We start from the raw sequence: 14,966 nt of genomic DNA, 5'->3' as shown, positions 1-14,966 counted from the left end.
GCGCCGACCGGTAACCCCGCCCACGGGAAGGGGCGGGCTCGGAGGGGGAGGAGCTACTGAGAGCTCCAGGGAGAGGAGGACCACATTAGAGATGGCCGGGGCTTTCGCCTGTTCGCAGCCTAGCGGAGACAGTGTAAGCGTCCAGCTAGGTTTAAATGAAATTAAGTTACGTCATAATAATACGACATAAGTATATGACATAAGTGCCTGTGAGGTAACAAATTTTCTAAAAATATATGAGAGGCATCAGGCAATGATGTAGACGGCCCACTGCGGGTCCTGGGATCGGGAGTTAGGAAGCTGCTAATGAGCTGCTCTGGGGGGCTTGTCTCGGGGGCTTCCTGTACTTTTATTTTGCAAGGTGAGGAAGTTGTTATGGGGGAGTCTCGACTCGCAGGACTTTTCCTATGGCCCCCGCCTTAGGTCTGGGGTGACTGTCCTGAGCCTGGAGAGGTGTCAATCGGTGGCAGGCCAAATGGGGGGCTTCCCGCAGCCACACAACGAGTCCCGTCAGGCGTCCCAACGCCTCCGGCTCCTGGAGCAGGGGCTGCGGGTTAGCAGGCTTCGGACCCAGGAGCTGCCCGGCGGTCCCCGCCCACGCCGCTGGCAGCAGCTAGACAGCTTGCTGAAAAGTAAGGGAGAGGGGAGGAGGGCAGGCGAGCCGACCCGGCCAGGGGCGGAAAAGTCCGCTGGACAGCGCCGGAGGTGAGGGCCAAGATTAGCGTAACTTTTGAGATGGGCCCTGTGCCCAAGACGCTGGTGAAGTCTTAACTCTCCGCTTTCCGGAACACCAAAAGGGAACTGCCCTGCTGATAACCCAGTTATTTGGTTTAGTACTATCGAGTTACTTCTCTGACTGTGTCTTGCACAGGCTGACGTTAAAATCTAGTTTCATTCTGCCAAACTCGGGAACGGCGATCGTAAAGCATGGAGATCCAGGAGAGACGACCGCAAAATTAGCATCCTTGCAGAGAAGCCCGGGTAAGAAAGCAGGCACTCAAGATAAGACGTTACCACGTGAGGGTACAAAGAGCTTTCCAGTAAGATTAAGTGTGAGGGTGGAGTACTGTAGAGGCAGACAAGTCTAACAGAGGTCTCAGAAAGTTTTTAGCCTAAGGCTCAGGGACTGGCTCCAGTTATATGTGTTTTTGTAAATAATCGGTGCGTAACTTGCATTAAATTGTCAAAGAGATACTCCAAAGTAAGAATAATTAGAGTCGCTTGACAGAAAACAATTTTGTTTTGCCTGACTTCAGGTAGGATAAGGTGGGTTGGGTGCTTTGATAAATGGTTGGCCAGGATTATATCTATTGACTTTGTAAATGGTTTCAGAGCCTCACTTTTGACCGATTTAGTGGTTCAAGGAACTTTATAGAAAGAAGAAATGTAAAAAAAATAATTTCCAATTGAGCTTTGTAATGAAATATTTCCTTTTCCTAACTGGAAATAATAAAGAAGTTTAAATGATACATGGTATATTTGTTAATGTTTTTACATAGTATGAATTTCACAAAGTGTCATACAAATCCACCAATAATCCATTGTACTATAAACTATCAGTACATATACACACATATATATATGCCCATTACTAACATGTTAGGTGTTAGTAGAGCTTCATTTCTCACGGGTAGATAATGGAAGTTCTAACTATTTCTTCTTGCACCCAGTAAATCTTCCATATGTACCACTTTGGAAACCACTACTATAATCAACCACCTTCAAATCCTGGCCTGAATTTTCATTCTTCACTATTTTTTCCCTGAATGATGTGTTTAGGGTTTTTCACAATTTCTTTATACTTGTGTGATAGCCAGTTGCCTTGCTACAACCTTAAATAGCAAACCTTTGATTCTGGCATTTGGATACCTTTTCTTCCACTGACCATTAATTCATTAGATGCAAGTCTTTTGGTCTTGCTCACCTCCTAGTCAGGGATTTTGAAAAGCCTCTTTGATAGTCTTTGTAACAATTGATTCCTAGAAGACTTGCTAATGTAAAGTCCCCAGTGTAAGTGGAGCCAAGGATATTTATCTTAAAATCCAACTGTCTTCTGTTTTCTACCTCTGTAAGAAAAAGAATGAATCCAACAAACTTTTAGAAATTATCTTTAACCTGGATTCTTCCAAATGAATTTTAAAAGGTATGACAAATACAATATTGGTATTTACTGTACAAACGATGCGTTCCTCATAATCTCATATTTACCTTTTTCAGGAATAAGAGAGTGATATTTCATCCAGAATGGAAGTATGTCCTTATTGTAAGAAACCATTTAAACGGTTAAAATCCCATTTGCCACATTGTAAGATGATAGGACCAACTATACCTACTGATCAAAATGTTTGTCACTCCAAGCAGGCTGTGCTCCCACATGCTAAGAAAATGAAAAGTTCAATCAAAGACTTGGTTAAAGCTAATGAGAGAGAGCTGGGGACAAAGAATCAGAAAAGAAATACGAAGTCGAAAGGGGGCAAAGCAGGAGAGACAGCTGAGTACTTTCCACTACCAGCTGTTGGTTTGGAAAGAGTAAGTAATCCAAAGGCAAACAAAGACATCAAGAATCAAATTCAACTCTCCCACAAAATGTTAGAAAATCCTGAACCAGAGATTATTCCCCAGGGAGACACTAAGGCTCAGTTTTATGCATCAGAGAACACTGCTTCTAAAAAAGGACTTGCCACAGATTTGCCTAAATCAAGGGAAAGTAGAAGTAATCCTTCAGAAACCAAAGCATCTTTACCTCTCGGCCCAATGGAACCTTTGTCAAATCAAGATAGAAAGTATCCTTCAGCCTTATCTAATGATGTACAAACCACTTCTGCTAATTTAAAATTGGACAAAATCGATCCCTCGAGACAGAAGCTTCTAGTAAAATTACTAGATGCGCCTATTGGTGATTATCATAGTTCTCCCATAAATCTCATTTATGGGGATAAAAGAGTAAGACCATCATGTCCAAGCGATGAGACAGATTCCAAAGGCAAAGATCGCCTCTTAGAAATCTCTGCTGATGTTAGAGACTCCAAGAACCAGGAAAAGGACAGGGAATCACAGATTTTAGGTTTTAAAGTTAGTGCATTAGGTAAAATCCAAGTCAAGGAGAACCAAGGAGAAGGGCTTAACCTTGGAGTAGAGACGTACGGGAGCAAAGGCCATGCAGGAAAAAGTGCATCTGTGACAAGAATTCAGGAATGCTCTTCCATGAGAAGTGACTCTACGAAGAACTTCAGTGCTGATGTTCCAGCCACAGAGAAGAAATCCCAAGACGAAGGTCTCAATTTAAATTTGTTCTCGCCGAGGGAGACAGTTCGCAAGGAGTTTCTTTCTGTAGCACAGTCATGTAATCAAAGTCTTGCCTCTCTGGCTATAAAATTTCTTCAAGAAGAAAAAGCAGAAGCCCACAATCATAATCAAGTCCCCGATGTGAGGGCATTGATGGAGAGTGAGGAACAGGCTTCTCTGGAGCCCGAATCTGGCCGTTGGCCCCGAGCTGTGCTCTCTGCGTGCCAGCAGCCTTTACATTCAGCCCAGCATCATACTTCTAAAAGCCCCTTCACCAGTCAGATGGATGTTGCCGACAGGAAGACCCTTCCCAGCTCCCTGGGCCTGGAGTGGTTCCCAGAGCTTTATCCTGCTTATCTCGGACTAGGGGTGTTTCCAGGGAAACCTCAGTATTGGAATCCAGTGGCCCAGAAGCCCCAGCTCATCAGTCCCCATGGGGAAAGACTCTCACAAGGTAAAATGCACTCATTTTCAAGGGCCGTCCAGCCCATACAAACCACTCTGTGCCTTTTGAATTAATAAGGGTCAGAATACTAACATGTTGACTCATTTGGCTTTTTACCTGAGCCTTCAAGTGCACTGGACTTAAAATTGTTCTGAAAACATTTCTTGCTCCAGTGATTTGATCACTCTCTTCCCCTTCACCAGTAGTCGAAGGTTGGACTAGACAGATTGGCTGGTGATATTGATAAGTTGAATTTCTACATTGGAAAGAGGCATGGCCAGTAGAAATTGGGTGTGCAAGCTGAACAGACTCAAGGAAAGCATAAAGACTTCAGGGTCCACCCAAATAGAACAAGCACTGTGTTCAGATTTTAATCAGGACCAAGTTATACACAAAATAGGTTCCAGGTTTATGGCCACATGCAACATCCGGGAATTCAGAGTAGCAAAGTATAAGCAGACAGTATTTTTGGATCTGGGAGCAGGGTAAGATTAAAACTGCCTAGGCAGGTGTAGCAGTTAAGGCAGATAATTGGAAATGGAAGTTCAGGAGATGAGCAGGAATAGAGAGGATGTGACCCCCAAAAAAGAGAAGTCCATGCAGTAGAAAAATTAATCCACGAAGAATAGGACCCAAGAAGGAACCAGACACTGAGCCTCGGAACATAAGAGATTAGGTAAGGGATGAGGGGAGAGGGGCACTGGACATCGAGACCGATCTGAATTGTGAATCAGTCTCTTCAGAAGCTTCCTAGATGTTCCTTGCTTCTGCCTAGAATAGCTAAACTAGGGGGTAGGACTAAAGCCCCGGGTACGAGCCAAGAAGGTCTCAGTAGTCAGGTAGCCTCGTCTTTTCCTGCTGACTCTCGCCTTTAGTTATTGGACTACTACTCTAGCTACGACAGTTTCTTCGTTTTTGTCACCAGGAAGCTTTGGATTTTTTCCCCTTTAGGTTTTCTAGGGGCCTCGTTAGTTTAGTGTAGCATCCATCTCCTTTTGTGTGTGTAGTGTTATTGGTGTTTTTAGCTTAATTTTGACAGGAGACCTAGTGCAACTCGGAATGGATTCACACCTGAAAAACTTGTATCATCTCTAACTAAAGATATATTTTTCCCTCTGGTTTATTTTATAAACAATCACATATTTACTAAACTCCAGTTTGGTCCCCAAAGCGTTTTCTCTTGTATTTTAATTATCCCTTTCTAAAGATTTCACAATGGGAGTGTATTAAATAGAGGGCATTGCCAGCTAAAGCTACGTTTTCTCCAACTGTGTCAGCGGTTACCAGTTTTTCTACCAACAGGTCTAACGTGGGCCCGCTACAAAGTTGTAGTCTCAAGGCCCTCTCCACTAAACAGAATGAACATGAACATTTGTGTTGCTCTGTGGTTTTCAGAGTGCTTCCATCTTTTCTTCTTTTGGCCTCCCCGCTCTGAGAGGTGGGCAGAGCGATTTTTCTGTTTTGTAGGTGATGAAACAGACAGAGGGAGGACAAGGGATTTTTCCAAGGTCATGCCTCCAGTACGTGATACAGTTGCAAGTAGAACCAAGTCTCCTGAGGCCAAGTAATCCTTCCCACTAAACATTGCTGAGGAAATACGCCATAACTGGAAACACAGATGTCTTTTATATCGCTGTGATTTTCAGTTGCGTAAACACAGCCCATTGCAAATCTCTCAAGCAAGGCTTCTTTATTGTCTTACTATCTTCTATAATGCTAAGGAATATCCTTGATACATCCACTTTTCATTTTAGAAAAGGGACTGATACTTGTCAAGTGATGACCGTTGCTAGGTGCATTACATTGCTATCTCATTTATCTCAGTGAACTCATAATAACTCTGAAGTGATGTCACTGACCCGCCCTCTCTCATAGGTGAGGAATCTGAGCCTTGGACATCTTAAGTGACTTGCCCATGTTCGTACACTAAGTGACTGTCGGGCTTTAAATCCAAGTCCATCTGACTTGTACACCACAGTCTTTAAACCCTGCCCTAGGCTACTGTTTGGGACAGTTAGTGGTAGGTATCATGATATAAATTAGTTGATATACTTTAACAGGTCCTAAGAATATAGTAATAATGAGAAATACAGTAATTTAGGTCATCAAATCACTAGTCTTCTGAGACCGAATGTGGGGGGAAAGTATAATCTTCCTTTAACGTTGAGTTCCTCCAGGATACTGGTTAGAAACTACTTTTTGTTCTTTTACAGTCTATATGATTAGTTTGAATTTCTATCAGACAACGTGTGGCCATCACAGAGCCTCTAGTTCTGTTATAAACTGAAAAACTATAGAAGTTAGCCTCACAATTAAAGCAGCGGACTTTAGTGCTGCCACTGAATGAACAGAAGGTATTAGAAGAGACCATAGGATCTCAGGTCAAGACCTGATTCCTCAGTTAGCCAAGGAGTTCAGCAGGCCGTCTAAATCTACAGGAACTAAAAGGCAGTGTGGCTCCTCAGAAAGCTTCGTCATATCACCAGGCCATGGCTACCAACAGTGACTGCAAATTAAAATTGAACTTTCCTGGAATCTTTGCGGGAGAACGTGGGCTATATAGTCTCTGCTCAGGCAAGACCTTTGCTAGACTATTTGGCCTTTATCCCAGGAAGCCAACCCATTTCTTTGATACTTACAGGCAGAGCCAGTGAGCTAACAATTACTAAGTTAGCTATATATCAGCTATGATGCCCACATGTGTACATAGATCATCTCATAATCTTATACCAACCCTGGAAGACTAGTCTTATCTCCTTTTATAGATGAGGATAAGTTGAGTTGATGGTAGGCATCTAATATTGCCTGATGGTCTTTGCCAAGCTCTTCCGGGCATCATTTCTCCTGTTGGATGGTGGGCTTTAAGATGATGTCAGATATGCTTTTCTGCAGCAGGAAAGCTGTAACCAGCTAGTCCTCAGACACAGGTACCTGAGTAAACTTAAGGAAATGATTCCACCAGATGAGAAGGTAGCCAGGGCCTTGAGAGGGATAAAAGACTCTCTTGTCATTTGGATGAAACGAGGTGGAACCAAAAGCTCTCGTGGCCGATGAAAAACGGATCTATTTTGGTGGCCCGGGCCAGGAAATCCCAGGGTAGACTGTTAGTTCTGAAGGAGCCATGAGTTTTCGTAAATTAGGAAGAATTCAGCGTACGACATTCAGCAGCATCAGAGGCCATCTTTTGAGGTTTGGGGAGAAGGAATTTCATTGACTAATTACCGAAATTAGTAATTTTCCTGGCCTTGGAGAAAATGGAGTGTAGAAGTTCAAGAGTTAAATCTCAGATTCAACAAGAGTCAGAGCCCTCAGCAGTAGAAACTGCTTTCCACTGTTCAAAGCTTTCAGAGTTGCTGTGGCCTTGAGAGCCTTCAGCTGGGAGCACTTGGCTGAGCCCTCGCAGAATTCAGGGTGTCTTGTCTTTCGGGGCTCAAAGAGATCTAGGTCCTCGGTCGCTAAGTCCGGACAAGCGACAATCCCACATGGGCGTTTTTTAGATTCAAGATTCGTAGGCATCACCCCCAGAGACTGATTCTGAAATAAGGTCTAAGAATCACATGTTCAAACATGTCCTCCATGCTTCTGAAGAGCAGCTGGATTAGAGAACTGCTGACGAAGGAGATGGCACTGGAGCAGGTGTCTGAGACCCAGCGGGGGAATCTCTCAAAGGATGGGGCGTGAAAAAAACATGGTTCCTATCACTACAAAAAGCAGAACTTGGCTGATGGGGATGCCAGAAGGTGAAGGGAGAAAACAGTATAGGGTCATGGGTTTTTAAAGGCCAAGAAACAGCTAAATAAATGCTCTTCTCTGATCTTTAAATAGCGTTTCCATCAATCGGGTATTGTGTGAGATGGACACGTGGGGAACAGGCTCAGAATAGTCAGGATCAGAACCCAAGGGAATATGACGAGCCAGGGTTGGGTCCCCGATTAGCCAACGGAGCCCATGAAAGGGGGTGTTTTAGATTTTTAAAAAAGCATGTGAGTAATGAACAACCAGAGACTTAAGAACTAAGTCAGATCGTATGACTGGGATCCCAGCTAGGCGGAAGGGGTGTTGGGAAATGGTAGCTGTCTAGAGGAAGGTGAGGGTTTTCAGTGGTATTAAAGAGCGGAGCCGGCGTCACGGAAGGCTAGCCACATGCGTTGGGTTGGAAATGTCAGGACCCGGACAGTAGCAGGTCAAGGGCAGTGTCTACTAGTTGATGAGGCAGCATGGCAGTGGGTATCAGCCGCCCCAGGCCCACAACCAGGCCATGGGGATGGAAATCGGAGCCCAGAGCACCCGGGCAACGGGCAACGACATTGAAAAAACCTCTACCAGGACTTCTTTGGGGAGGCCTGGGCTTACACATCCCAGCTCACAGCCTGGACTGATGTCATACACATAAATTTGAACCTGTACCGAAATAAATAGGTCCACTGGCTAAAGACGGAACAGTCAAGGAGCCACGTGGCCCCTGCCACTGCTGAGAGGCGGTACAATTGCAGTGTCCATGAAGCTGTTTCTCCCCATCTTTTGCTTCAGATTTTTTCCAAGATGCGTGGGTTATGTCCCGCTTTGTTTATTTAAGAGACTAACCACCTTGCACGCGAATCATCACCTGTGTAACTTTTTGGAAGCCGGCATAGTTCTTTTCCCGGTTACTTAATATGACGACGACCATTGGATAGTATTTTTACATCCACAGCAACTTTTACCACCTGCTAAATGCTTGGTGGTTCTGCTGCAGTTGAACATAAGTGTGTGCTGGTCTGCAGTACTGGTGGGGTACCAGAACGGACCTGCCAACTGTAGCTGTAGTGACAGGTAGTGTCCTTAATATTATAATCGTAGAGAATCATACCTTTTGCACAGATGTTTAGCAGACAGAAAATATGAGCGATTCATTTGGCATGTGCGCGTGGTTCACCAAGGCTGCATGTTCATCAGATCAAAAGCGTGTCCAGGTCCTGATCCCCAGGGCTCCCTTGGCCTTTGAAGAGCCTTTTATGACCTGCAATAGATGGCTTTGACTTCTAGCACTCGGAATAAGCCGCCGCCCAGAGCAGACATTAATCCACCTCTTTAGAATGTGCTCTCCCTGAGGCCCAGCCCTGGGAACCCCGGGTGCGCGTTGGGAAAGAGGACCGATTTAGATGACTGTCACAGTAACTTCTGTTTGGAACCGTGGTTCCTTTGTCAGAAAGAAGTGCGCCTGCTCTAAGGAGTTTGGGACCGCCGACCAGGCTTACAACCTCCAGCGTCTCTCTAATGAGGCTCTTGGGAGCTGTGCAGAAAGGTGAGGCCAGAGTCACTTGCTGTTCTGTTGCTGGTTCCAAGCATTTGGAGAATTTTCTCTTGCTTTCGCCGTGACTGTCATAGCAAGGCTAAAGAAAAGAGAAAAAGAGACAAATGTGGCATCTTCCCGCTCCTCTGTTTGTCTGTTTTCGTTCTGGAGTCTGACGTAATCGAAGGCACGAAAGCTAATAAAATAGCAGCTGCCGTTGATTGAACAGCTTTCATTTCGTAATACCTACCCCCACCTCGGCCACCTCCCCCATCTCTCCCGCCCGCCGCGGTCATCCCAAAGCCAGGAAGACACTCAACCTTAAATTAACCAATCGGTCGTCATCTCCTGTCCACGAAAGACATTAACCAAACTCCCCAATACGAGAGTCCCTAATTTACACTTCTTAAAATTAAAATCTTCTAGATTTTAGCCTTCTCATCTGTTTAAATACGTATATAGCGGAATGTAAATTCTTTGAATTACAGTCCCATCGCCCAGGCTGAGATAACTTGCATAACTCGCAGATAATGGCCCCGGGTTCCAGCTCCCCGTAACTGACGTGTTTCTCTTTAAACAGGCTGGATCAGGTGCAGTGCCACCGTGAAGAGCGGTGTTGGTGGCATCTCGATGCTCGTCACCGGATACTTTGTTCTTTGTTGTAGCTGGAGTTTCAGGCATCTGAGTAAGCCTTTCTGTATTCTTAGCCTCAGTTACAGGTCACATCCCGTGTTGGGGACCTCCGAGGGATTCTCAGAACTGCTTTTTATAGTTTTACAGTTTGGCACTGTCTGACATGCGCTAGTGAATGTTTTGCCCGAAGCGCTGGGATTTTATTATTAAGAGGTTTTGGTTGTAATGGCCTTATGAGACACGACTAGAATTTACATAATTGCTCTTGTGCTCCATTTAAGGTTGTCACTGGAGATCTGTTTGCCTCCTCTAAGATCAGGGCTCTTCTCCTTGGTGACTTTTTAATTCCTACCTAAGAACTTTTTAGCATTGAAACCAACAGTTTTCTCCCCTGAAAGAGAGGGAGAAACAGAATACAGCTGTCACTCATCAGTGTGTCTAAGGCACATAGCTGTCGTAGCTAATCTACTTTTAACATTTAGAAAACCCTTCTATTACGAGTTCAGCTTGCCCACATCTTCCCAGGAGGAAAATGTCAGGGTTTCATGTCTTTTTTAGTTCAAGATGACTTTTGCTCATTTTTAAATATATTTTAAAATATATATAAAAATAGATCCTTATAGTTAAAAGTTTTAAAATACATATAGGAAGATATTACAAGAACTCAGTATTTTTCCACAATTAAAAAAAAAAAAAAGCCCGGACATTTTCAGATGAAAACTTCTGGGGTAAAAGTATAAGATAACCATTAAGACTAAAGGCCAGTAGAATTTACAAACTTCTAAAATGCCGGATTTGGGACTTTTGGGACTTTTGGCCAACTCCGTGCCTGTCAGTAGGGGAACAGGTCAAACAGCCGACCTGGGCCTGCGGCTGATTGCTGTGTGTGCACTGGCGGGGACAGTGTGGCCCGGTGCACATCGGGGTCCTGTGTGTGCACTGGCGGGGACAGTGTGGCCCGGTGCGCATCGGGGGACAGGCATTCCTTCCTGGCCATCCCTGCGTAAATGGAGACACAGAAAACCTTGAGTCCTTTTTTTTTTAACAGGGAAAAATCCTTCCCTTGGACTTTCTCCTCTCTGAAAGGGGTCATTTTTAGTTGCTACCTGAGGTTATTTTTCACATCTCCAAATTGAGACCGAAGAAAATGAAGCAGAAACTTCACATTGTGGCCTAGGACTCTATTTCTAAATGTATAAAATGGAAATTTTAACAGAATGGTCTCTAAAGGCAAGAGATAAAAACCGCGGACCCTCACATTTGTCTCTGTTTACCCAAAGAGCTGCAGCGCTGGCGTAAGGAACACTGACCGGACGCCACTTAAGAACGTTCTGGAATCCAAGGAGAGCGTGGTGGAGACAACGGCGGTTCACGTTCCACAACTTCAGGTTGCGCTGGGGGCAGGAGGAGGGAGCGAAAGAATAAATTATTCAATCTAAAGCCGTTATTCAGGAAGTACATTTTATAATGTGGACGGATCAGGCTCTGTCTGGATATTTCTTTGGCTTGCCCTCAAAAGTGACTGAAAGTTACTGAAAATACATCAGTTTGTTTAATCATGAAGGCTGGTGTTATTCAGGGAGACACGAAGAAGACAAGGTTTATCGTTAAAATTGTTAAATAGTGATTTCCCAGTTCTCAGTAAAAACAAGTATCTCGATTTTAAATCTTTCTCCCTAAAATTCTCTAAACCTTGGCATTTTACTGCTTATCTAGATACTGAGCTACAAGTAGACTGATAACAGAGAAATATTTGAATTGGCAGAGAATCAGCCTCCGTCAGGCCCTTCCCCTTGGGAATAGTTAGGCTCCTGTGGGTTCCTGGCCAGATCCGGACAGGTGTGAAAAACAAAGGCAAAGTAAGGGTGGGGACAGCCTGGCTGGTGAGCCTATGAAAAACCGCCTGTTTTATATCTTAAGTGACTACAACAGTGAGCACATGGTTTCAGTTGATCATGTCTTTCTGGAAACTTCTCAGAATCCCACCCCTATCCCTTCTTAAAACTTTCAGTGCAATACTTAAATTCCTTTCACTTTGTTAGGGTTGTTTTGAGTTGGTGGATTTTCTGTGACTCTTTTCCCATCAAAATATTCAGTGTTTTTCTAATTATATGACTTCCACTTTGGCCCCGAGACGGTGACTCGCATACTTAGATAGAAAAACCCTTGAGGAAATTAACTCATCAGCCCTGATGGATAACTCTCTCTAACCCCTATTCCAGCATGGGGGTTGATTGTATATCACACACAGATGTGCCAGTATCTAAGGATATGTATATCTTAGCTTTGCTCGTTATGCTCGTGCCAGAATACGTGAGGTCAGCCCCTCCTTTAAAAGCAGGTGTGCTATTCCAAGGCCAGCGTTTATTTATTCACACATCTTTTCCTTCTGTCCTCTCAAACTTTGAATTCTGGCTCTATCTTCTGCTCTACTTACCTTTTCTATTCCCAGTCTCCTGTCCCTCTCTCCCTCTCTAATTATCCCCAGTGGGAATAATATAATTCTGCCTCAAATTCTCCTGGTTAAGGAAAGGTATGCTAGAGTTGTCCGTAAGGGAACATTCATGGTTGAGGGAAAGAACTGCATTTAACTATTTTAGTTTAATATTACTAAGAACTTCATTGGAACTCCAAAAATAGTCTCTTTCCCTTTGAAAGGGCTTCGTGCCCATTCTTCGTAAATGGCTTTTAACAGACACTTAGAAATGGTGTCTCCCTGAGCCTCCCGCTTTGTCTCTACTCTGGATCAGAAACCCTCAGGGTGAGAAGAAAGGTACATGAGAATGACCTCTCAACGATGTCCTCTTTCCCAATTCCGGGGTCCCCTAGAGCAGGGGTCAGCAGTCGCTGGGGACACTTGGGCACTGTCCAGCCCACTGCCTATTTTCGTAAAGTCGAAGTGGAACGCAGCCCTGCTCTTGTGGTGAGGCAGCTGCTGTCACAGTACAGCAGCAGCATCACGTGGTTACAGCAGAAAGCTGTGGCCCACAAACCTGGACGTGCTGAAGCGTCTGACCCTCTACAGAAACAGCGTGCCAGCCACTGCCCTCGAGGCATATGGCACCTCACGGCCTCCGTGTGTGGGAATGGAGACGGGGTCACTGCTCTAGAACATTTTGGGTCAGGAAACGTTCAAGTAGGACACGCCTTTCTAGACCTCGTGCCTTCCCGCCCCGGTGCTGCCCCCAGACCACCCACAGCACGTTCCGCTGAGGTGCCAAGGGGTAGCTTGTAGCCCCCCTAGATTTCTGTCCCCATAAACTAGTGCCACTTGTCATAATCAGGATGCTAAAACAATGAAAAAGGGCTAAGTTACATCATAGCAAGTACTTTACATCCCTGGAAATAATTTCCTTAATGAGAAGGCATCTCATCAAGTTTCAGACCAGGGCGGAAGCCTGCAGCAAAAGGAGGGTCTTAGGTTTGGCATGGTCAGTACCAAGGCTCCTCCCTCGCTTAGTAGGACAGAGCAAATCTTAACTGATTTCTTGGACTTAGATACTGAGCATTGATTCTTAAATGAAATGGTGCAGGTGTAAGACCTTTTATCAAGTCTTTTAAGGATTTCTTCATAATGTTCAAAATCGTTTGAGTTGCTGAGGTCAGTTGATAACTAATTTTTTCCCTCGATTTTGCTCTAAACAAATTCGGCACGATCCAGGAATATACCTGGTAGCTCTAGTTTGCGGTATTGGTGTAAACTTGCCTTATGAGGATAAATTCAGTGTTCAGATATGCAAATATTCCTACAAGATAAGTTCATTTCCACACGGTTCCTAGCAGTGTATGTGATCTGGCCGATTAAAGGCTTCGTCAAGACTGGAGTCTTTTCAAAACTGGCGTTGCAGGTGAGAGAGACCGTCCCGTGCAGAATTCAGTGCGCTCCAGACAGGAGGCAGGCGGAACTGCTCGTCCCTTCCCCCAGCCGAGAAGGAAAGAGCGACGCCGTGCACATGACTTACACCTTAAACGGCCCCCTGAACGTGTCTTCAGACCACGCTGCACGTCCTCCGTGGCGCTGGCTCCCTGGGGGAACAGCAGTGCTCAGGTGTTGCTTCCCAGGCAGCAGCGTGACGTCTGGAACGAATCTCTCCGCAATGTGCGCTGTCACGCTGCCCGATCCACACCAGCAGCCGTATCCGCCTCCCCATCCATCCCGCCGACAGCAATGCCCAGCGTCCTCTCCAGCCTGAGAAGACTCTTGGGGAAGTTCTGTGACTGGAGGGCAGACGTACTCGTAGGCCTGCCCCCCCCACCCCCCGAACCCAGGCGTGGAGGCTCGCGGTCTGTGCGGGGTGGGTCATCCTCAGTGCCGCCTCCTTGAGTTTCATCCTGAGTCTTATTATCGGAAATACCGAGTTTACTGAAGAGAGTACATTTTTCTGATACACATTAAAATATTTAGCTATTAAAATCATTGTGTTATATACACCAGTGGGGTGTTTTATGCTTTCTGAGAAACCCTATCTGCTGCCACTCTTACCGGTCCTTTTTTTCCTGATTTATGGGTTATCCTAATTACTTTCAATACCCGCTCCCCACCCCGTTCCCCCTACATATTATCATCGCCATTCTCTATAACGAAAATATTTTTCACATTAAAAGGATTCCTCTATTCCGATTATTCGTCTCTTCGGGCCCCTCACCTGTGAAACAGACAGGTGTGTCCTGGGGCAGTTTTCTCACTCGTCGGAGCCTCCGTGGTCTGGACTAGAAAGTGGGGCGATTACACTTCCTCTGCAGAGATTCAGTGAGATCAGAAGTCTGGCAGGAACTAAAATAACAGCTCTGTGGAAACCTCTGGCGGCGTTTTACCACGCTGGCATTCTGAACGCGAACCAGGCGGGAGACCCTACCACAATCCACACTGAGATCCAGCTACCGTCGGGCTGGATTTGTTCTGTCGAAGCCGAGCACTGTCCAGCACTTCTCACAGGCATTCTCTCATTCATCCTCACCGCCCCGCTGTAAGGCAGGTCCTGTTCTCACGTCATTTTCCAAAATGAGGAAACAGGCTTGAGGACGTTAAGCGATTTTCCTACATAGCTATGTGGTATTCGTCACATAGCGGCCCGGGGTGGAGCTGGCATTCAGACCTGTCTCCTGGGCTGGCATCCTTTTAGGCTGCCTTACTCCTTACCCTCCAGCTCCAGGCAGGCCAGGCAGCTGTCTGCATCTGCCAGAGGTCAGGTGGCTAGTCCCACCCCACGCCTTATATTGCGGTTCTTCCCTCCATTTCTCCAAAAGGCCCAGCTTAGCGGCCCCGCCCCTCTCCCAGTGAGCTAAGTTGCACTGGTGTTGGCTTCTACAATGGCATAGATAGTAGAGCAG

At 45.4% G+C, this 14,966-nt stretch overlaps 1 protein-coding gene across 4 annotated transcripts; it reads left to right on the top strand.

Annotated features, from left to right (window-relative positions):
* Window positions 1-68: 68 nt before the first annotated feature.
* Window positions 69-14,064, top strand: MTNAP1 (mitochondrial nucleoid associated protein 1). Of its 4 annotated transcripts, none has more exons than XM_039859779.1 (6): window positions 69-133; window positions 872-981; window positions 2,218-3,739; window positions 8,919-9,014; window positions 9,583-9,687; window positions 10,916-14,064. In XM_039859779.1, the coding sequence occupies exons 3-6, from the start codon at window positions 2,245-2,247 to the stop codon at window positions 10,942-10,944; spliced, it is 1,725 nt and encodes a 574-aa protein (XP_039715713.1). In that variant the 5' UTR covers window positions 69-133; window positions 872-981; window positions 2,218-2,244; the 3' UTR covers window positions 10,945-14,064. The 4 variants fall into 4 exon arrangements, with proteins under 4 accessions (XP_039715713.1, XP_039715711.1, XP_039715714.1 ...); XM_039859777.1 differs by lacking the exon at window positions 69-133 and adding an exon at window positions 231-361; XM_039859780.1 differs by lacking the exons at window positions 69-133; window positions 8,919-9,014 and adding an exon at window positions 231-361.
* Window positions 14,065-14,966: the final 902 nt, after the last annotated feature.

Source organism: Pteropus medius, unplaced genomic scaffold, assembly GCF_902729225.1.
Source record: "Pteropus medius unplaced genomic scaffold, Ma_sr-lr_union100, whole genome shotgun sequence".
NCBI lineage: Eukaryota > Metazoa > Chordata > Mammalia > Chiroptera > Pteropodidae > Pteropus > Pteropus medius.
Note: the sequence above shows the minus strand (reverse complement) of the source record. Positions and strands in the feature narration are given on the sequence as shown.

Excerpts from the sequence above, each read along its gene's own strand:
- MTNAP1 (XM_039859779.1), top strand. The coding sequence starts at position 2,245 with ATGGAAGTATGTCCTTATTGTAAGAAACCATTTAAACGGTTAAAATCC. Across the intron at positions 9,015-9,582 it reads CTTGGGAGCTGTGCAGAAAG|GCTGGATCAGGTGCAGTGCC; the intron begins GTGAGGCCAGAG and ends CTCTTTAAACAG. Across the intron at positions 9,688-10,915 it reads CTGGAGTTTCAGGCATCTGA|AGCTGCAGCGCTGGCGTAAG; the intron begins GTAAGCCTTTCT and ends GTTTACCCAAAG.